We start from the raw sequence: 24,066 nt of genomic DNA on the forward strand, positions 1-24,066 counted from the left end.
ATTAGGAATCGAGTTATACCTATCCATGAAAAATAGACATCTGTCTGTGCCTACAGAGTTTGTATCTTGAGAAACTTCCATTTTTACTTAAATTTTATTTTTGATGCATTTCCAAAGATCCAGTAAAAATCCATACTCAGCTTCACAACAGTTGTTATATTCATATATGTATAATTGCACATTTAATTTAAATCTACAACCTTGTAGTGTATTTTTATTTTCTTATATTTGCTTATTTTTTATTCTGAAAAAATTCTAATCAGAAAGGTGAATAATGTTTAATAATGATATATTCCCAAATAAGATTTTTTTATAGAACCTCTTTAAATGTAAGCCTTCATTTTTAAGTCTAATGGTTGGAGCTGACACCTCTATTGATGGATAACCTTGTTGGACAGGTATCATCCTACCTACTGTGGGTGACTTCCAAGAACTCAGTAGAAAACCATTCTTCCCAGCTTTCCTTCAAAAGTACTATTCTCTGCAATGCAAAGCCTTTCTCTCAGGAATGGCCTAGTGCTAGATGACTCTCCATTGTAACATTAGATATTCCTTTCATACTTAGAAGAAAGGAGCATAAATGTGTATATATCTATCAGCTCCTAACAAATTACTAACTTCTCTTGTAGGTTGATAAAGAGACAAATACTGATGAAGCAGTTAATGATAATATGGCTGTTCGCCCCAAAGACTGCAGCAGCCTGAGTTCTCGGCAGCATCCCTTTGTGAGGAGCAGTGTGATAGTGCGCTCACAAACTTTTTCTCCGGGAGAGCGGAACCAGTACATCTGCAGGGTAAGGTACAGTGCTCGTAGGGGGCACTGAGGACTGCAGCTGCTTCCCCTGGTAGTGAGTAGCCTGTTAACAACAAGACACTGCACACTGGGAATCTTCAAATTCTGTCTACAAGTACTAGTGGCTAGAAATGTTATATATGCAGAATATCACACTCATTGGTTTAATTAAATGTCTCATTGGTTCTAACATGATTTACTTTTTTAGCAAATAAGTGACATTTAAGGATCTGGGTGCTAAGTATATTTGGACTTGAGTTTGTACTTAGAAACCTAAAGTGACTTTTGAGATATATATTTTGTATATTTCTGCTCTTTACCATACATATTTCAAACCATGTTAGTCCTGCTGAACTGAAAATTGTGAATTAGATTTTAGAGCAAAAATCATCTCTTAATAATGCCTGTAGACACTCTAGAATCACATTTATAGTTCTATAAAGAAAATTGTGGGATTTGCATGAACTTACCAAATTCTGCTTCTAGAAGTATTTGTGATTTATAGTAAGATAGATTTAATATTATAAGATGGGTTAGAAATACTTTTAAAATTCTAAATTTATCCATTCACTTCAATGAATATTTTTGTTAAGCACCCGCTATTAAGTACTTTCCCATATACTTGGGATTCATCCAGAAACAAAAGAGACTCAGAGACCCAACCCTGCAGAGTTTACATTCTTGTGAGTTGAGCCAGACCATGATCAATAAATATGATGAATAACTATGAAGTACCTTGGATCAATGCTATAGGAAAAAAATAGAGCAATTTAAGAGGGTTAAATTTAAGATAAGGAGGATTTCAGAGTAGGCTTCTTTGATAAGGTGACATTTCAGCAAAGACTTGAACTAGGGGAGGATGTGAGTGTGGGCTGTCTGAGCTATGAGTATTCTAAATAGCACAGACTGTGTCTTAACTTTGACCTTGGGCTCTGTACTTTATGCAAACCTTTCTTTAAAGAAAAGAATATCACGTATTAGCTAAAAATACAAAGGATAATTTTATTTTTAAAAATGTATACTTAACATACAACTTTTGATAACTGCTATCAAAATGCAGTTATTTAAATTTTTTAAGAAAATGAAGTTTTTTAAGAAAAGCATAGAGAAAAGCTTCTTTGGGGAGGATTTTGTTAGAGAAATAAACTCATATTATTGCTACTTGCTTTATTTGATAAACTTCTCAGTTGTGAACTTCCACAGGCCCTCTGTTTATTAGTGTTTTTTTGTTTTGCTTTGTTTTAATCTTTTGTTGCCAGTTAAATCGAAGTGACAGTGACAGTTCAACCCTGGCTAAAAAATCACTGTTTGTGAGAAACTCCACTGAACGGCGCAGTTTGAGGGTCAAAAGGGTATGTATTCCCTCTGCTACATCCCACTGTCCTAGACCAATCCAAAATCATGAATTGCAAAACATAAACTCCAAAACTGTTTAGTGTTAGTGCTCCATGCTGTTGAATGAAGCCACCGTGACTAGACAGAGATGCAACTGTTATGTCAGTTATGGAGACAGAGAGGATGTGCTTGAGAGCATTCATTCATCCCTGGTTTGGAACCTGTGTTAATTAAGGCTGGAATTTTAGTTTGCAGTGTCTCTGGAGAAGGGGCTTGCTGAGGTCTTAAGTGTATCGACAGTGGGCTGAACACATTTCTAATGATGGCTGCTGTGTCTCCACCCCATGTCTGGCTATTGAGCAACTGTGGGAAGACTGTAAAACCCAGTGCCTTTTCTGAAGGAGCAAATATTATGGTATAGGAGGAATACACACTTTTTGTAATTTGCTTAGATATTCTTAGAAGGTTAAAGTTCATGTGGGTGGCAGCTCAGGTCAAGTTTTCCTGTAGACTGTTGGTCTCTGGATGAGCTTTATGGATAAGTATGAGGAAATATTTAAACAAGTTAAAAGATTGGACTGTTCAAATATTTCAGAAATTCTTATTTACTTACCAACAGCTGAAATAACTAAAGGAAAGTTACTTGTTTACTATTATCATTTTGGCTTAAAATGTGTTGTTTGGAAATCAGAGCACTGCGTGTGACTGAGCTTTGGGATAGTGAGGTCGCCACCTTCAGGAGTCCACGGTCTAGAAGAGGGACTCAGAGGTGCATAGGAGACTGTTAAAAGCATGCTGGGTGTTAGAAGGAATGAGCTCATCTGGTCAGAATTCTGAAAGGCTTCACTGTAGAGGTCTGTGATCTTGGTGCCTGCATAAAATTTCAAAAGAAAATGGTAGCTTTGGGGCAGGAGGTTGTGGGCGGTAGGGTGCATACTAGGTGCTGTCAGTAGGTGGCTTGAAATGACGCAGGGGCAGGAAAACACGCAGGTAATGAGGAGTGTCAGGTTGGGCAGAGCTCTGGCACTGTGGACGGGAAGACTGGGTCTGGAGACTGGGAGGGAGAGTTAGCGGCATCGTTGTCACAGTGCCACTCTGGTTTCTGTGCAGAGGACTAGATGTATGGCTAGGCAGCATTTGTCTCCCCCGGCTTAACTTCCTAGTTACCTGAAGGTAATAAAAGCATATTTCTTTTTTCTAAAGGCAGATATGCTGGCATTTATTTAGCAGTCAGCATTTTCAGGAAATTCTGAGGTATAGATCTTTCACATTACCAAACATTATGCTTAAAAAGCACCTAAATTTTTATCATCTTGAATGAAAATTCTTCTCAACTGCTTTCTCAATTGCTTTCGTTCTTAACAAGCTCATACTTTACAGATTGGTTGCACTCAGAGAAATTTTAACCAGAAGTGTTTATACATTGAATGAAACTGAAAACAGTTGGGTTATTGATAAACTTAGCTATTAGAACTACTTTAACCAGACAAAGGTTAATCCTGAAGCGTTATATAGGAGATGGTTTTTGAATTTTTAAAAAATTTATTTATTATTGTTATTATTTTACATTCTAAGATGTCGCAGAGCAGTGGGAAGGTGGGGGAGGGAAGCAGAGGTCGGGGTGCAGGGGCGGGGTTGGCCCATGGTCAGCTCCTTTGCTGGCCTGGTTGTGGAGGGCAGCAGCGGGGAGCGGTGGTGGGGGAATGAAGCTCATGGGACCCCCCAGCTCTAGCTTGGGAGCCAGGGGAGTTTCTGGTGGTGGCACAGTTGTCTCTGGGCTGGATACAAATGTCAGGAGACATGGCTGAGGCCCTCACCCCCATGCTGGCTTGGGGGCCCGGTGGGCTTCCGGTGGCAGGTTGGTCATTGCCAGGCTGGATGTGGCATTGGAGGGGTGTGGCTGAGGCCCTCGGACACCCCTCATCCTGGCTTGGGAGCCCTTCTAGGTTTTATAGGTGTTCTTTGGTTGGACCTTAACTGGTTAATATCAGAACTTTGATATTTGACTTACAGTGAATTCTGAAGGTGTTGGACCTTTACTGGTTAATAGCAGAAATTTGTCTCTGATCTGTGGGGTTTTTGTGGTTTCTTTCAGTTCTGTGTTTATTATTAGCTACGCTCACCACTTAAACTCTGCAACTGGAACTAATTTGTTGTCCTTTACTTACATCTAAAATGGGGGAACTTCCTGTGGGGACCAGCACTTGAGCTGTGTGGTTGAGCTAAATTGCTGCTTTGTTGCTGATTCTCTGGAGAAGGCTTTTTGTGCAGCTCACATTTTAATTGCTGACCTTGTAAGCACTTCTGGGCCTTGTGAGGTTTGGTACACCTGGGTTGTGTGGAAACTCTGGTCTGGGCCTGAGTCTTTTCAGCAAACTGCACCTCCTGCAGTTCTATATTCCTGACCAGTCTCCACTGAGTGATCCTGTGCTGATTGGTGGGCAGATAACTGTCCCTGCTGTGCCCCAGTGTTCCCCCAGTGGGCCCTTCCCCTTCACTGCCCCTACTCAAAACACTTCCCATGGGGTGGGCCATGCACCAGTCCCTTGCGATGACTCACCAGCCTTTGAGTGGCTCCTTTTTTCAGTTGTCTGTGGCCCCTCACTCATATGTGGGTCCACGGGAACCCCATTAGTGATCTTCCTGGCCTGGGGGGCAGTAAGGCCTTCCTTTCTCCTGCACTCACCAAGCAACTTCACAAAAGGGCACAGCTGCATTTTTTGCCAGCTCTTGCTTCATGTGCTTACCAGGGCCAGCCTTGAAATGGCCAGGGCTCAAAATGGTTGGGGTGGTCCTTTCTTCCCCTCACTGCAGCTTCTCCCACTTTCATCATCTCCATAGGTCTCTCCTCCTCTTCCCCGAGCTCTAGCAGCCCCAGCTTGGCAGTCTTTGCTGTTAATAGTTGTAAATTGGTTGATTGTGGGAGAGAGTGATGCTGGGGACCGTCTATTCCACCATCTTTATTCCGGATCCGGTCTTGAGTGGTTTTTGAAATAGATACGGTTTGATAGAAATGAGTGAGGAATGGTATTCTGACTTAGGAACTATAGCATGAAAAAGGTGTAGAGGTGTAAGAGAATAAAAGCATCTGCAAAGATCAGTAAGAGGTTTACCTGTGAGTCAGGAGGTTAGAGAGTGCTCCTTGGCGGTGGTGTGCTGGTCCCTCCTCATACTGGCACACGAATACCAGTTGTGCATGTCTCTTCTCAATTCAGTGACATCACATTGATAGCTTGAGAGCAGTTACAGTGGGAGTATTTACACCATAGAAATCAGCAACACTTCCATGTCAGTGTTCCCTCCCCCCGGCAAGGAGCAGTTTTTGATCATTTACCAGCAGACCACTGCACACTGAGGTCCTAGAAAGGCTCCATGCATGTGACTACTAGCAAATATTTCTGATTCTTAAAAACGAATAATACACTCAAAGAGAATGGGTGTCTAGGTGATTCTTACTGTGTAATACTTTGTTAGAGAGGGCAGAGGTTGAATAAAGGGAACCTAAGAAGAAGAATGTTACAGAAGCCTTGCCCCTAAATTTTTAGTGAACATACAATATGTGTTGGACAAGGAGGAGGAGGAAAAGGAGGAGACAATAAAAGCTATTCTGACTTGGGCTAAGGCTAGGAAATAAGGACATACGGGCTGTCTCCCTCTTCATCTGTCATGAGCACCACCATTGTTCCAGATCTTCAAACTAGAGTACTTTTCAAGTTTGAGTCCCTTAAGTACCAGTTCTTATTAGTCATCTCTTAGTTTCCATTTCCACCACCAACAGTCTAGGCAAGAAATACCTCCTGTTCCCCTCTGCTTGTGCAGTCTGCCCCAGCCTAGTTTAAATTCTTTTCCTCAAGTTAGTCTGCCCAGTCCTGAATGATCTGTCCCTTCCCTAACTTACTGTGGCACTTAAGGCACTAAGTGAGGGTTATACCATCACTTCCAGGGAGCAAAGAAGAGCAATCCTATCAGGTGCTAGGAAGGAGGAAAAACAGAATAATCACTGCACATATAGTAAGGGTGTTTTGTTATTGTTTTGTTTTCTAACTATCCAGACGGTATGCCAGCCAGTCTTGAGAAGAACAGCGCAAGAATGCCCAGTGCGTACATCTCTAGACTTAGAACTGGATCTTCAGGCATCTCTAACCCGGCAGAGTCGCCTCAATGATGAGCTGCAGGCCCTGAGGGGCTTGAGGCAAAAGCTGGAAGAACTGAAAGCTCAAGGAGAGACTGACCTTCCACCAGGTGTGCTGGAGGATGAGAGATTCCAGAAGCTCCTGAAACAAGCTGAGAAGCAGGTACAGATCTCAGTGTCTTGTCATCCCTGAGGAGCTTGCACAAAGGTCATCTTTTTAAAGCCCACCATATAGAAGGTATCCAACTTATACCTCAGTTTTGCTCAAAAGTCTTCAGACCCTTTTTCTAGAACTTGGAACACATGTTTCCCCACTATCGTAAGGTGTCTTAGTCCATTTGTGTTGCTATAACAGAAATACCTGAAATGGGGTAATTTATAAGGAAAAGAGGTTTATTTGGCTATGATTCTGGGATAGCTGCATCTGGCGTGGGCCTCAGGCTGCTTCTGCTCATGGTGGAAAGCAACAGGCAGCCGGCGGGTACAAGCAGATCACATGGCGAAAGGAAGCAAGAGAGAGAGAGGAGGTGCCAGGGCCTTTTAAACAATGAGCTCTCGTGGGAACTAATAGAGCGAGTATTCACTCATTACTCTCCCCTCCCCCAGGGAGAGCATCAATCCATTCATGAGGGATCCACCCCCATGACTCAGTTTCCAACACTGCCACATTGCGGATCAAATTTCCACATGAGTTTTGGGGGGACAACATATCCAAACTCTATCATAAGGCTTTTTATTTTTACCCAGAATATTGCTAAAATAGTGGTAACGTGACCCACCAAGGTGCAGATAAGAGGCCCCCACCACCCCACCCCACAGCTGCGGTTTTGGTGGCCACTGGCCACCTGGCAAGAAGGGAGCGTGGCTGCAGGGGAAATGGTTGCTATTTCTCCTCAGCATTTTTCTCTGTCTCAACATGAGACTTGGCAAATAGTATAACTCAACATGAATGACACATTGTGCTTGAATTTTCTACTGACAGCTCTTTAAGATTCATTAACCACATTAATTGTAAGGACATTGCTAATTGTAATGTTTCTACATTTACACTTTGTTTTTTCTCTTCAAGAAAGATTACACTTCATTACTGGTATTCTCCCTTGCCTTTCACCTGACAATTACACAAAATAAGATAAAACCACTGATTAAAAAATAGGGTATTTTTAAGAGACCATTTCTATTGTTCTACCACCTAAATATTATAAAGTTTTCAAGAATTTGCATATGTATGAAATGGGTTTATTCTCAAGATTAGAATTTATATTTTGATATAGAAATGTGTGTTCATATCCATATATAATATACAAATAGAATTTTCCATATAGCTGAAATATTACAAATGCCAAGACATTATTTTTTTTTCAACCCCTTTGGATGGGAATCTGAAATATATGAAGCACTTCCTTAAACTAATAGAAAATGTTGTTCGTAATATAAACTTTTTTAATTTTTTTGGCCCAAAGTTGTTTTTTGATCTTGTTGTATATGGAACTGTAGGGAAAGTTTAAATCATGTAGCTGACCAGTGTTGTTAATCGTAGATGGAATTCAGAAACTTAATGAATGAATTTTAGGAATTACAGATACTAATAATTTTTAAAGAAACTCTGAGCAACAAAGCATGTTACCTATCAGTATTATATCCCACCTGATAGAAAGAAGCCTTCACACACAATAGGACCTCAGTAAATGTTTGTTTAGTATGGAGTTGAATTGTCAGCCTTATGTTTGACACCACAGTGAATACAGGATAATTAGATGCTGTGGTGCTTCGGTAAAGGAGATGAGCCAGACTCACCAGGCCCACAAGAGAAATTGCTTCCTGGGGAGATCAGGAATGGTTTCGTGGAGGTGGTGGCACTTAAACTGGCTTTGAAAGCAGGTAGCGGAACTTCGTCCCTCAGGGATGAGATGCCTGGCAGGCACAGGACCCTACATTAGTAAATGTCTAGATGGCTCCAGACATTGAAGGGCTGTGGGCAAGAGCCTACAGGAGAGTGGGGCCCATAGTAGGCTGCCTTTTTACTAAATGGGAGATTGAATTAAAAGCTGAAATGACCTAATCTCCATAATGATAACCATCATTTTCACTCTTGGGTCTTTTAATTCAACATTAGCAATAACCTCAAATGCTTGGTTGACTTCAACTTACTTTAATATCATGGAGAAGCATCACAGTCTTGACCTTATGAGTCGAAGGCTTTCAAAGCTGGATTGAAGTTTTGCAACTATAGGTATAAATAGAACTTGTCATCTTCTAGTTTTTTGTTGCTTGTTTCTTTCTAGTTTGTCATGGTATGAAATTAGATTCCTAAGTATCAATAATTATAAAAACTTTAGGAGTTACTTGAGTTACTTGTTTCACTTAGTATCATAATGCTAAAATTCATTCATAAATTACTTGTTACCGTGGTTTGTTTTGACTGTTGTTTAATCTTCATGTGTAGAAAGAAGCTCAATAAAGTAAAAAATCTGTTCTTTGAAAACAATAACAACAACAAAAAGACAAATCTCTGGCAAGACTGATGAAGAGAAAATACAAATAAAGATAATATACAGGTGAAAAGGAACAGAACTACAAAAAGAGGAACAGAACTACAGATAAATTTGAGATTTAAAACATAGTTGAATACTATCAAAAATATATGACCACAGTTTGGACAACATATTAGAACTGAAGAAAGAATGGGGGGGGGAGGTTAAAAATTCTATAACTCTTAAAGAAATGAGAGCAGTGATTAAAAATCTATCCAAGAAAATATAAGGTCTAATTTTATAGTCCAGTTCCACCAAACTTTCAAAGAACAGATTATCTCAATTTTATGCAAACTCTTTCAGACACTGGAAAAAGAGAGAACATTCCATACTCGTTCTATGTGGCCAACATCCTTGATGCAAAACTAAACAAAGACATTATCAAAAAGGAAAATCATAGGCCAGTTTCATATATGAATGTGAATACAAAAATCCTAACTAAAATATTAGTAAATAGAATCCAACAATAAAAAATACATTTTGACCATGTTGAATTGTGCAAGGATTTTTTAGTATTAGAAAAAAATCTATTAATATAATTAATAACTAACAGCTTACGGAGAAAAACCATTGATCAACTCAGTATATGTGGGAAAATATTGACAAACATCAAAACACATTATGTTTAAAACTCTCAGTAAATTAGAAAGAGACAGAAACTTCCTTAACTTGATAAAGAATAACCTAAAGCAAACGTGATCCTAAATAGACAAACTTTGGAATCATTCCCTTTAAAATGAGCCACGAGACAGTCAACACTACACTCTTCTGTTCACCATTGGGTTAGCTATTCTAATCAGTGCTGTCAGGCAAGAAACAAAGTAGAAGCAGACTAGAAAGGAGAAAGCAAAGCTGTCATTATTGGCAGATAACACGGTTGTGTACATGAAAAAGTCTGCAAGTTATTACAAATAAGAGACTTTAACAAGAGGGTAAATAGAAGAGTGATATGAAAGTCTCTTGCATTTCTGTACACCAGCCAGAAACAACTAGAAAATATAATTTTGAATATTTACAACAATATCAAAGAATATCAAGTGTTAAGTAATAAATTTGACAAAAATATGCAGTACAGTGTAGGGAAAATTACAAAACTTTATGAGGAGAAATGTAAAAACACCTAAATTTATGGAGAAATTTACCACATTCATGTAGAGCCAAGGTTAGCAAACTTTTCCTATAAAGGGCCATATACTAAATATTTCAAGATTTTTGGACCATATGGTCTTAGTGCTACTACTCAACTTGCCATTGTACCACAAAAACAGCCATAGACAAGATGTAAGTAAGTGTCTGTGGCTGTGTTCTAATACAACTTAATTCAAAGAAAACAGATGGCAGGCCATAGTATGCCAACCCCTGATGGAGGGGAAGAATTAATATTGTGGAGATGGTCAGTTCTCCCTAAAAGGTACAAAAGAGTCAGTGTAATTCCCGGTAAAATGCCTACATGAATCATTATGGATGTTGATATAATTAATGGAAGAATAAAGGGCAAAGAATAGCCAAGATACTTCTGGAGAAGAAAAACAAGGAGAGGGACTTGCCCTATAAGAAATCAGGATTTATCTAACTTCTAAAGTAGTTAGTATGGAATTGGTGGAGGAATCAAGAGATTGCTTATGGCATGAAATAGCTCAGAAACTGGCACACGTGTGTGTAGAGCATTGCTGTGTGATGGAGGTGGCATGTCAGCCAGTGGGTAAAGGACAGACTGTTGGATAAACAAACTCGTATGGAAAAATGATTGTCCCTGCCTTATATACAAGTATCAACTCTAGGTAGATTAAGGACTTCAGTGTTGAAAAGAAAAGTTGAAAATGCATAGTAAAAAATATGGGGTGTATCTTAACACATTTTGATTTTCATATCTCTCGTGCCTAGTCTGTGAATACCTAGTTGATGATAAGGTAGATTGGGGTAAAATTATTGAGAGCCTTGAATGACTACATAATGGGGAGCCACCAAAGGTTTCTAAAGAGGTGCTCTTTGGAAGGGTAGTGTAGCAATGATGGGTGATGGGTGATGGGCAGCTAGAGTGGGAGGCTCCTTCCTAGTCTCCAGGGTTAGACATTTAACCACAGAATGAAGTGAGAGGGGCTTTGGCAAATCCAAGCAGTGTGTCTAATACTGATTGAAATAGAAGATGAAGGAATTCTTTCAAATGTAAACGTATCACTAATATACTGTTTTCCTAAGTGTTTTTTTGTTTGTTTTTTGTTTTTGTTTTTTTTAAATTGCCTTTCATTGTAGGATTCTCCTAAGATTGCTGTTGTTGATGGATGATTCAAGGTTTGGGGGTTATGTGGGTGACTTGTTTTTCTTCTACACTGAAGAAATCCTTGGATTTTATCTTACTCTAAGTAGAAGGAAAGTGGAAGGAATATAGGACCCTACAAACCCAAGGAAATCTTTAGGGCAGACTTAGACATGTTGCTCAGAGTCAACCTCTGAAATCCTGCGGTCAGGTAAGGGTTGATGTTTGATACACACATGTTCATTTTAATGATTTGTCCTTTAATGGGCCAGTCAAAATGTGTGTTTGGTTTCGCTACAGCAGATTTCAAGAGGGGTTTCTTGTGAAACTTGAGCAGAAGGTATTCCCTGTAAAAAACAAACCAACCTCTTCGTACAAATCCTCCTTGTCGAACTCCTGTGGTGCCTTCAGCCTGGCACGTAAAATCCCCACCTTTGCTCCTATTACAGTGCCTTCTGGTAGACATTCCATCCAACCTTGACAGAAATCTCCTCTGCCTCATTAAAACGGCTGATCTTGTTTACCAGCCATGATTTTAAGTTTTGCTTGCCCCCTGCCTGCCACTAGAATAAAGGATTTCACCTTGACTTACTCGTGAATAGGTAAGTACAACCTATAAAGTGTGATGAGAAACTGACTAGTGGGCACTGTCAGTGGCCCCAGGATAGCTTGGCCACATGAGGGCCTGTCCTCTGCCCTCAGGGATAGGCACAGCCATAGTGTGGGCACCCTTGGTCCAGGCTATGCCGGTGGCTCTGGGACCAAGTTCCAGGAGTATCAGGGTCTAGAGATATCAGATCAAATCAGTTAGTATTTCCTAGGGTCCTTGTGTAGGACACAGTTTTGTACTTGACCCTCAACTCTTCTGACAGACTGTTCTGACACAGGAGTTTTATGCTGTTCTGTTACCAGCATCTCACACAATGTTCACAGTCGTGATCCAGGAAAATAATGGCAGTGATAGAGGAAAAGTGGCCAATTTGCTCTTCCCAGGGTGCCAAGATCCCTGATGCTCCTTGTTTGTTTGGTATTTTTCATGCCTATCATACCAACCTATCATGCTGTTCTCAGTGACAAAAATAATCATAGAAATGTCAGGTAGACTTTCCAAACATAAAATGAAGTTGAACTAAATTCTCTTGTAAGTGACCTCTTTGAAAATTGTCATCCCTGTCATTCAGTGCAACCATTTGTGTGGTATGGGTGATATTTTTTCCTTTCATCTCCTAATTGCTAGCATTTGATTATCTCTCTTGCAAGTCACCATCTGAACATGGGTGCTGGCTGAAATGCCTGACTGGCACTACCATTTCCTCTGCCTGCCTCAGAACCAATGTCTCCATATGGGGGCTGCCATAGCTATGTGCGGTTTTTGATTCTTTTAAATCTCAACATAATCCAACACTCTTCTGTACAAAGCCAAGTGTAGTTGGCCTTACTAGCAGATTTCACTTTCCAGTAGAGTTCACTTTCAAGCCTCATGGGATGCATTTTGCTCACAGAACAGGTCTTCTGTCACTCATGTGGCAGTGCTCACTCAGGTAGGGTAAAAACTGGTCACTTGAGATCAGAACTGCCCAGGAATAAGTCAAAGATCATGGGCCTCACCAATTTGGATCAAGAAGGCAAAGATTTGAGGGTCAAGACCCCCTTTGCTTTGCCCAATGCAGGATATTTAACAGGTCTTATTCCAGCTATGAAAAGTGTTTTAAAAAGAGTGACACTTTGCAATTCTCTTTTGTAAAATAGTGCTTTATTTTTATATTAATTTGTGGTGGTTAATTTACTAAATTATATTATGCATGATTCTGGCCTCATAATAAGCTTCTAATAATAATTGTAATCATCTTCATATAGGTTGCATTGATGATACTGCTTAGAAATTTAGTTATATCTTAATAGAGGATTTCTGGTCTGTATTATCTGATGAACCAACACTTAGCTGGTTTCAAAATGAGTTTGCCCACCAAGATAATGAGGGAGAAGAACCCAAGGAGCTTTCTCTGATGACTGTGGCAGAGCCTGAGATAAACACTTATGTTCCAGTACATCACTAAGGATGTGCAGCCCCAGGGAGCAGAGGAGAGGCAAGGAAGGAGATGGCTGCTGAATGTGCTGCTTGCTTGCTCCCATGGGACCAGCCCCCAGAAACCATGCAGGCTGCATCTCACAGTCGTCCCTCAGAAAGGAGAAAAGAAAGAATTGTTCTACTGTGTGCATAATGTGGCTGCCAAGCAATCTCATGGCACACTTTGGCTTTGAAAGGAAAACCCATGGCTGGTACCGGAGAAGGGACATGAGGAGAAACACTAGTTGCACCTTTATGAAGTCCACCAGGCCCCACAGAGAGCTGATGATCACAAGGCAGCAGGAAAAGTCGAGAGGATTTGAGCTGATGTGTTAGAGGTATCTGATTCAATGTAAGAATATTCATTTTCCAGTTCTCATCAAGAAAATTACAGCTTAACTAAACATGAAGGTATGTCTAAATAATTAAGCGCCATTAAAAGCTGAGACAGTTGTCTTCAGAATTTGTAGTCAGCTTTCTCTGTATCATTCCTACTGTTTTCTTAGATCATTACTGTGAACATCATCTGGGGATGCTGTTAACAGTTCAGTATAATACTTCTTTGTCAGGGGAGCTGAGGCTCGTATACAAAACACTCTATTTTTATACACAATTCAGGGCCCAAACTTTCGAGCTAGCCTGATGATACCCAGGGAAAGAGTCGTTGGTATACGCTGGAGGTCCCTGTTTAGGGTCTAAGCAAGAAGGAAAAGAAAGAGACTAACAGCAAGGCCAGGAGACCCATGAGTGTTTATGGGATTGGAGTCAGATCTTTTTAGTTGTTATTGCTGGTTTTGCTTTCTCATTACCCTTCCCCATTCCTTTCCTTCACAACTCTTTCCTTTTTTCACCAAACAAACTAAATAAAAGCAAATCAACCTTGTAAAATGCATTAAAGTATGCATACCTGTGGCTTGTTTTTCCCATGCTCTAATAGGATTTTATGTATTTATATATGGACTAAAGGATTGAATTAGATGGCCACCAAGATCTTTTCTGGTTGCAAAATTCTGTGATCTATTAGTGATCAAATCTAATACACTTTTAATATAAGTGAGGATTCAGAGAGATTTGTGGAAATTGAAATCTATATGGTCTAAAAGAACCAAACCTTTATGGTACTTGCAGTACTTCAATAAATCTGAAGTCCAAAGTAAAGTGTGATTCCTGGAAGCTTTTCCATGTCAGGCTATCCACAGTGCAGTCTTACACAACTTATGTGGAGTAGATTTTTGACTACACTCTAGGAAACTATGCTGGCTTAGTCCATTTTGTGCTGCTATAACAAAATACTACAAACTGAGTAACTTATAAGGAACAGAACTGTATTTCTCATAGTTCTGGAGGCCAGGAAGTTCAAGATCAAGGGGTTGGCATCTGGCAAGGGCCGTCTTGCTGCTTCATCCCGTGGCACAGGGTGGAAGGGCAAGAGAGAGAGAAAGCCCTTTTATTAAAGCATTAATCCCACCGGTGAGGGTGGAGCCCTCATGGCCTAGTCAACTCTCAAAGGTCACACCTGTTGCTACTATTACAGTGGCAGTTCATTTTCAACATGCATTTTGGAGGGGACATTCAAACCACAGCATGTGCCAAGACAACGGCCCCCTCTATCTTTGCTTCCTTCTCCCTAGTAGAAGTTTTACATCAAGCAACAGTGAAGAAAAAGCTCACAAACAAGGTACATTTACATTGGCTTAAAAATGATTTGATTCCCCTTGGCATGGATGTTTTTATCTTTATTTTTACCAACTCTGTGGATCTATAGACTATTTGAGTGATGTACCTTTCTTTCTCATCACTGAAATTTGTAATATCCAGCTTGGTAAAAGTATAGACTATTTCAGTTGTGTGCCTTTCATTATGGCTGCAGAAGTTGGTAATAACCATTGACTTACCTCTCCTGCTTACTCTTCACTTCCACATCCACTTGCTAATGTACACATTGGCACACCAGCACCTGCACACACACACACACACACACACACTGTACTTTTATTTTCACCATTTCCCCATGGTGTTAGGGGTTTGTGAGATTTCAGCAGGGTGATCATAAAGTGCTTAACAGTGAGCAAAGAGCCTGCCAATTGCCATAAAAAGCATGGCTCCCAGAAAAGCAGTGAACCGAAGCCAGCAGCAGATCCTGGGTCTGCCTCCCTTGTCAAGGAAAGCTGTCAGGTCTCAGGGTCACACTCCATAAACTTCCTCCTTTGTGGCTGAAAGTCTGTTTTGTAGCTCGGAATAAAAACAGACTCTTATTTAGTGTCCTCATATATTGTACAATCCCCTTAGGAAGCAGAGCAAGAAGCTTAGGACTATAAATTGAGACTGGATTGTGTTCCCTATTCCATTAGGCTTCTTACCACTATAAGTAAATCACTGGACCGTTCTGTAGGTCAGGCTCCCATCACATAAACTGAAGGTTAATCACACCCTTCTGGAGTCTGGGGCAAACGAAGTGGCTCCTTGTAAACCAGACGTCTTATTGTGACTTGTTGGCGTGAGAGGGAGAGGTGCAACAGGAGAGGACTGGTGTTCTTTCAAAGGAGCCTCGTGTTGCTGACAAAGCAGATATTTCTTTTTCTTCCTTAGAGTGTTTCTCTGTCAAAATACCAAAGTCCTATGGTGCTAATAATTTGATTTTATTTTAAAAGCTTAAAATAATACAGATGTTAACACTTTTAAAAGTTAGAATCTACTAAAAAATTATGTCAAAGATGTTAATACATCTCATTCAACAGAATAAATCTTAATGATTACAACAAAGCAGTCAGCACTGAGATTTAACTGCCTGCACATTTGCTTACTATCGGTTATTAACAGTTGATGAAAAATTCCATGGTGTATTTTGTCACCCAGAGTTTGGAAAAAGATATAAAATGGGTACAAATATGTAAACAAAGTGACATGTAGAGTCTTCAGTGAATTATGTTCTTATTCAACAGGGAAGGGAATGTCTTCATGTATTCCAGGGTCAGTCTATTTTGTGCAAAACAAAGCCAAATTTCAAAGTAATTTTGCAGTCACCACAAAAATGCTGGTAGTTGAAAATGTCAGCAGCCATCAGGCTACTTAGGGACTATCCTAACAGTGCTCTACAAGGGATAAGGTCAACCCCCACAGTCCATTCATATCAAAGGCAACAAAAGACTGACAGTAGCATTCTGGGAGCCTGTTGTGTTTCTGATCTGATAAAATACATTTCTAGGTAAGAAAACTGGATCAGGTTTTCTTACCTACATATAATCTAGCTTGTATTTTCCTTCTCTGGCTTTTCCTGTTCTATCTGTTTGAGTTAGTCAGATGATGGCTGTTCTAAAATTGATTTATTCTTGTGGTAAATTACCAAGAATTTGATAGCAGCAATATTTTAGTATAATTACTAATTTAGTATAGTAATTTAATATACCACAGCATGGTAGAAGTCTCTTCTCTGTGTGTACCAAGTCAATAGTTTCTTACCTGGGACCTAGTGGAAAATCATCCATTTGCTAAAGATAGGACTTCATAAAATATGACATTTGTCTTCTTTGAACTTGAATTACAGAAATTCAGAAACTCTGAGTGACAGCTAAGCTATCCTGTCAATTACAAAATAATCAAGGGAGAATTGTTACTTAACAAATACAAGCTGCTTTTATAGACAATATTTTTTTTTGTGGTGGGGGGGAGCAGTGAAAAGTATCTAGGATCTTTTGTGGTGAGAAAACCAGAAGTTATTGCAGTAGATTGTTATTAGCAAAGTACTAGGCATGCCCCATTGTAGGATATTTAGCTTTCCATAAAGTATTGTGAATATAATTGACTCTTTTTAAGTATTTGCTGAATAAATAATTTTTGTAAAATCTCACCTTTCCTAAAAGTGCCACAAAATTTTAAATTTAAAGTGTTTAGTGTACTTTTGCTATGAGAATATTTTAAAATTAAAAATAATTTTTTTTAAGTTAAAGTAATACATGCTTATTGTAACAAATCCAAATAAGGCAGAACTGTATAAAGCAAAAAGTGGAAGTCCCCCATGGAGTCCCATTCCCCAGAGGTGACCACTGTTGACAGTTTGGTATGTGTCCTTCTAGCTCTTTTTTATGTCTTGTATGTGTAAGTATTATTTGGAAGAGTTACACAAAGTAGAGTTATAAAGACATATTGTTCTGAAATTTGCTTTTTTTCTCCACTTAATTCTAATAATATATGAACAGCTTTCCATGTTAGTAAATGTTGCTGTCATTCATTGTTTAAGGTATTCACCTGTATATGTATATTATAATTATTTAATTATTCTACTAATGACAACTTCCCAATTTTTCAGTTACCAACAATGTGGAAACGAACATTTTTGTATATATTTTTGCATATTTTTGGTCACAGTAGTGTTCCCAAAGCATAAATTCCTAGTAGTAGAGCTGCTGGTAGTTTCAGTTTGCCTGTGAACCATGGTCAGAGATCTTGCCTTAGTCGTGTCTTTTAAACCTGAATACCTTGTTCTTTGACTCGCTGGCTTTGAAGGTGTCTCAAACAGTGGGCGCATATGCGAGGCAAGGTCCTCAATTCCCTCTTTGTCAATGCCAGTCTCACCTCCTTCTCAAGTTTATAACTGCTTAAGTTATAACGGAAACAGTTAACTTTTCAAGTCCAGAAGGATCCCAATTATGGGACTGTGCATCAACTTAGACTGCAGGCTGCTGGCTATCACCCTTAGGAAAGCTGTTTTTTCTTCTGTCTCTTTGTGCCGACTGCTTAGTTCTGGCCTGAGTTGATCTCTCTCATAAGACTTTGATCTAAGCTGTAAAAAGTGGCAAACAGACACCAATATTCTAAACTCCCAAGCGTTTCCTTTACAGCTGCACTGCCACCACCATGACCAGTGGCCTCCACCAAGCAGTGCCGTGTTTTATATTCTGTCACTGTAGCACACTACCTAGGAGGCCACGGAGGAAGAAGCTGAGCCATGCTCCAGAGGTCCTTTCAGATGAGCTAAGTCTCCCCAGCCTCTGACTCAAATTAGTAGTGTCCCCTCCTCCAACATACGTCAGCCCTGCCTGGTGAAGGCCAAAAGTGTGACTCAGAATGCCTCTTCCTCCAGCTTTATTTTTTTGGCTCAGCATTGCTTTGGCTATTCGTGGTCTTTTATTGTTCCATATAAATGTCTGAATAGTTTTTTCCATTTCTGAGAAAAATGTCTTTGGAATTTTGATGGGGATTGCATTGAATTTGTATATCACTTTGGGTAGTATGGACATTTTCACTATGTTGATTCTTCCAATCCAAGAGCATGGAATATCTTTCCATCTTCTTGTATCCTCTCTAATTTCTCTCAGCAGTGGTTTGTAGTTCTCATTATAGAGATTTTTCACCTCCTTGGTTAACTCAATTCCTAAGTATTTTATTTTTTTGGTGGCTATTGTAAATGGGCAGGCTTTCTTGATTTCTCCTTCTGCATGTTCACTATTGGAGAAAAGAAATGCTACTGATTTTTGTGTGTTGATTTTGTATCCTGCTACTGTGCTGAAATCATTTATCAATTCCAACAGTTTTTTTGTAGAGATTTTAGGCTGTTCGACATATAGGATCATGTCATCTGCAAACAGGGACAGTTTGACTTCATCTTTTCCAATCTGGATGCCCTACCTGACTTTAAGCTATACTACAAAGCTATAATAACCAAAACAGTATGGTACTGGCATAAAAACAGACACACTGACCAATGGAATAGAATAGAGAATCCAGAAATCAACCCACACACTTACTGCCATCTGATCTTTGACAAAGGCACCAAGCCTATTCACTGGGGAAGGGACTGCCTCTTCAGCAAGTGGTGCTGGGATAACTGGATATCCATATGCAGGAGAATGAAACTAGATCCATACCTCTCACCGTATACTAAAATCAACTCAAAATGGATTAAGGATTTAAATATACACCCTCAGACAATAAAACTTCTTAAAGAAAACATAGGGGAAACACTTCAGGAAATAGGACTGGGCACAGACTTCATGAGTACGACCCCCAAAGCACGGGCAACCAAAGGAAAAATAAACAAATGGGATTATATCAAACTAAAAAGCTTCTGCACAGCAAAAGAAACAATTAAAAGAGTTAAAAGACAACCAACAGAGTGGGAGAAAATATTTGCAAAATATACATCTGACAAAGGATTAATATCCAGAATATATAAGGAACTCAAACAACTTTACAAGAAGAAAACAAGCAACCCAATTAAAAAATGGGCAAAAGAGCTAAGTAGGCATTTCTCTAAGGAAGATATCCAAATGGCCAACAGACATATGAAAAAATGCTTAACATCACTCAGCATCCGGGAAATGCAAATCAAAACCACATTGAGATACCATCTAACCCCAGTTAGGATGGCTAAAATCCAAAAGACTCTGAACGATAAATGCTGGCGAGGCTGCGGAGAAAAAGGAACTCTCATACATTGTTGGTGGGACTGCAAAATGGTGCAGCCTCTATGGAAAATGGTATGGAGGTTCCTTAAACAATTGCAAATAGATCTACCATACGACCCAGCCATCCCACTGTTGGGAATATACCCAGAGGAATGGAAATCATCAAGTCGAAGGTATACCTGTTCCCCAATGTTCATCGCAGCACTCTTTACAATAGCCAAGAGTTGGAACCAGCCCAAATGCCCATCATCGGATGAGTGGATACGGAAAAGGTGGTACATCTACACAATGGAATACTACTCAGCTATAAAAACGAATGAAATACTGCCATTTGCAACAACATGGATGGACCTCGAGAGAATTATATTAAGTGAAACAAGTCAGGCACAGAAAGAGAAATACCACATGTTCTCACTTATTGGAGGGAGCTAAAAATTAATATATAAATTCACACACACACATACACACATACACACACAAACCGGGGGGGGGGGGGGGGAAGAAGATATAACAACCACAATTATTTGAAGTTGATACAACAAACAAACAGAAAGGACATTGTTGGGGGGGAGGGGGGAGGGAGAAGGGAGGGAGGTTTTGGTGATGGGGAGCATTAATCAGCTACAATGTATATCGACAAAATAAAATTTAAAAAAAAAAAAAAAAGAATGCCTCTTCCTGAGGGGCAGGGAGCACAGTCCCTCAGTGCTGTGGAAAGTTAAGGATTGGAGCATGCGTTGCTCTCCCTAGGACTAGCAGTTCTTTAAAATGTGTACAATCTGGTAGGTAAGAAATGTATCACTTTGTGTATTGATGAGAGTGAACGGCCTTTCGTGTTTATTGGCCATTTGTGTTTAGTTCCTAAAATGGGAAATTTTTTTTTTTGGCAACTGGCTGGCACAGGGATGGAACCCTGGACTTTGGTGTTATCAGCACCCTGCTCTAACCACTTAGCTACCTGGCCAGCCCATTTGTGTTTATTGCGTTGTGTGTCTTTTTCTCCTTGAAAGTCCTTTTTATATACTTGTCTGCTTTTTGAGTTACAAATGTTTTTGTCCATTCTATCATTTGTCTTTTGGATGCCTTTCAAATTATGGAAGTTCAAATATTTGCTCAAATTTAAATTGGATAATCTTTATTTTATGGCTTTCTAGAGAAACTTCATTGATAGTGATCATTGGAACAAAACTTGGGTTGTTTTAAACCTTTTGAGAGTTACCGAAGCACATTGATCTTAAAAAAAATTGTCATCTAAAAACCTGGCTTTCCCACAGATCTACTTATTCCTGCATTCAGCACTTTTTGCTGAGCACCTACTGTGTGCTGAGCCTATGGAGGCCTTGGGGGCTCTGAGGTGGGCTCCCCAACAAAGTGCCTGCCCTTGAGGTGCTCCCATCCTGTGGGGAGATAAATGAAAGTGCTATGAGGAAACATAATGCAGAGTTAGGATTCTTTTAAAAGAATCTCTAGCTCTGTGCTGCCCATAGGTCTTACTGTAAGAATGTCTAGTACTTGGTAAATGCACCAAACAGGCCCAGAAAAGCAGATGAATCAGTCAACTCACAGCCCATCTTGGCAGGGATAAAAGCGGCAGCAGATCCTGTTACTTAGCATAAGAGTAGCAGGATGTCAGGTACAGCACATGGCAGCTTCCCAGAGCACTGCTTGGTTAGCTAAGTTTCCCCAACATCCCTGGTGAGAATTGGGAGGAAAAGTTTCTCTGTAATGGCACCAAAAATTTTGCTTAGAATTTGTTCTCTTAAAGCAGCTTTTGAAAAAAATTCCAAAAACCAACTCACATACTTATAAGGTCCCACTGTCCCCCAAGATACAAATAAACTAAATTAAATTAGATTTTTATATCTGTTGGATGAGGATGACTACTGTTCTTAAGTATGTATTGGTGAGACTGCTTTTAGGTGACAGCACTCCCCCTCATTAAGTATATATGTATTATATAATTAAGGCTAGCCATTTGATTTAATCTAATTCATTTTATAAGACAGTGTTGCAAGCAACTTCTGCAAATGTAGGCAATCGCCAAAAATAAACTACTGGTTTAAAAAATCTTTATTGTGCTCTTAAACCTTTGTTAATTATGTTGAACAGACACATCCCCTGCCTTCCTGAAGCTTTTGGGCCCAGTGTAAACATCTCAGACACCAAGGGAAGCATTGAGCCATAACCCAGATTAATAACCAGGCAGCCGCTTAGCACGTCTACAGGAGGGAGTCAGTGCCTTTGTAGAGGGCAGCAGATGGGGGAACAGTCGTCATGGGCCCCTTCAACCCATGATGACAGTCCTCATCATAAATCACGTAATTTTCTAATATAAAGGTAGGAGGAGTAACTAGTTGCACATTCATATCCAAGCCTCAGTTTTTCCTTTATAGTTTGTTTATATAACTAAGGAGTTATATTTTTATTTGATAGTTACTAATAAGTAAATATAGGTTTGGATTTAATATCAGGCGAGGCTTACTTAGTATTTTACAACATAATATGTTTTTAAACTCAAAGGACAAATTAACCATAATTTTGATTATTTTCTTTTCCTTGATAGTAGGATAATATACAGACAGAGTTATATGTATATACTGATGTAGGCTTATTGTGGATAGTTTTAAAACTATATAGTACATCCATGCCTTTATTTTTTTCTAGATCTAATGTAACCACATGTTTATTTACCTAGACTTTTAAGTGCTAAATCCCACTTGAATGAACATTGCAGCCTGGAAATAAGTTAAATACATGATTAGAGTGAATTAAATAATTATGCTACAGCTATTAAGTAGGATGTTATGAAACCATTAAAAGATTTGAGTTTCAGGTTTCTGGTTCAGCATGTGTATTAGTCAGGGTTCTCCAGAGAGTCAGAACCAATGGGATACAAATATAAATATATGTGAGAGGATTTATTAGGGGAATTGGCTTAGGCAATTGTAAAGGCTGAGAAGTCCCATGATAGGCTGTCTGCAAACTGGATGCCAGTAGCATGGCTCAGTCTAAGTCTGGAAGCCTCAGAACTGGGGAAGCCAATGGTATAATTCTTAGTCCAAAGCCAAAGACCTGCAAACCAGAGATGCCACTGATGTAGGTTCTGGAACTCAGAGGCTGAAGAGTTTTGACTTTGGATGTCCATGGAAAGGAAAGAAAGGTATATCCCAGCTCCAGCAGATAGAGCAAGAGACTTGCCTTTTATTATGCTTTTGTTCTCTCCAGGACCGCAACAGATTGGATGGTTCCTACCCATATTGAGGGTGGATTCTTCCCACCTAGTCCACTCAGGCCCACGTTAATCTCTTCTGGAAACACCCTCATAGACACACCCCAAAATAATGCTTTACGAGGTTTCTAGGTATTCCTTAATCTAATCAAGTTGACAGCAGAGGTTAACCATCACAGCATGTAAGGAATTTGGAAATATTCATTCCAACCAAACAGTAAATTTTAAAAAATTGAGCAAAATGAAATATCAAAAACTCTTTTTAGATCAGTTAGAGAGGTGAAGTAACAGAGCCAATTGCTGCCCCAAAACCAGAGAGACAGAACAGAAGATCACGACTTACTGGAGTGAAAACCTTTGAGCAGAAACCTCTCAGGAACCAATACGAGGGTAAGAAAACCAAAGCTATAACTGACAAATTGCTGGAGGTTCAGTGTAGCCAAGTCAGAAAGTTAAAAACTCTAGGGGTCCCCACTCATAGGAGGGCCCCCCACGCTTTTGTGAGTTTTGCCCCAAGGAGCTCTGCCAGGTCCTCATGGTGAAATTGGAGAAAAGTCCTCTCCTGATTCTGTCAGAGGGAGGGGAAAAGTAACCATTTTGAAAAAAAGCAGAGCATTCTGTTTTTCTTAACAAGGCCTGCCCTCAGGAGAAACTATTTTACCAGAGCCTAACCTTCTGGAGTTTTATCAGAGCCTAACCAACTTGGGAGAAGGGAAATACCTAACTCTAGCCCCTTCTAGTCTTCCATGTGGGAGAAGGGAAATACCGGGCTCTATCTGCTCTAGACATTGTGTCCCACCTAAGGGTGGGGCGGGGGGGGGTACTGAGAAGCACTTGTGAAATTAGCAGTCCAGGGGCACAGGCCCACTAAAAGACTGAGAACTAATCATAGGACTGTAGAATACTTCCCCTGCCCCACACCATACCACCACACCATTAAAGGCTTGTTTACCAGAGTTCCTTTCACCCCATACATCATGTCTAGATTTCAACAAAAAATTATAAGGCATACTAGAAGGCAAAAAACACAGTTTGAAGAGACAGAAAAAGCATCAGAACTAGACTCAAGTGTGTCAGGAATGTTGGAATTATCAGACCAGGAATTTAAAACAACTATAATTAATATGCTAAGGGCTCTAATGGATAGAATATACAGTATGCAAGAACAGAGGGACAGTATATGCAGAAAGATGGAAATTCTAAGAAAGAATCAAAAAGAAATGTGAGAGATCAAAATACTCTAACAGATATGAAGAATGCCTTTGATGGGCTCATTAGTAGACTGGCTATAACTGAGGAAAGAATATCTGAACT

The 24,066-nt window shown here is 39.7% G+C and overlaps 1 protein-coding gene across 1 annotated transcript in view; it reads left to right on the forward strand.

Annotated features, from left to right (window-relative positions):
* WWC2 (WW and C2 domain containing 2) overlaps nt 1-24,066 on the forward strand; it is a 223,341-nt gene that overhangs the window by 188,050 nt on the left and 11,225 nt on the right. The window contains exons 19-21 of the mRNA XM_063076826.1: nt 630-794; nt 2,053-2,145; nt 6,181-6,423. Of these exons, the coding sequence (XP_062932896.1) occupies nt 630-794; nt 2,053-2,145; nt 6,181-6,423 (501 nt within the window). The remainder of the gene's footprint in view (nt 1-629; nt 795-2,052; nt 2,146-6,180; nt 6,424-24,066) is intronic.

Source organism: Cynocephalus volans, chromosome 13, assembly GCF_027409185.1.
Source record: "Cynocephalus volans isolate mCynVol1 chromosome 13, mCynVol1.pri, whole genome shotgun sequence".
NCBI classification, from domain to species: domain Eukaryota; kingdom Metazoa; phylum Chordata; class Mammalia; order Dermoptera; family Cynocephalidae; genus Cynocephalus; species Cynocephalus volans.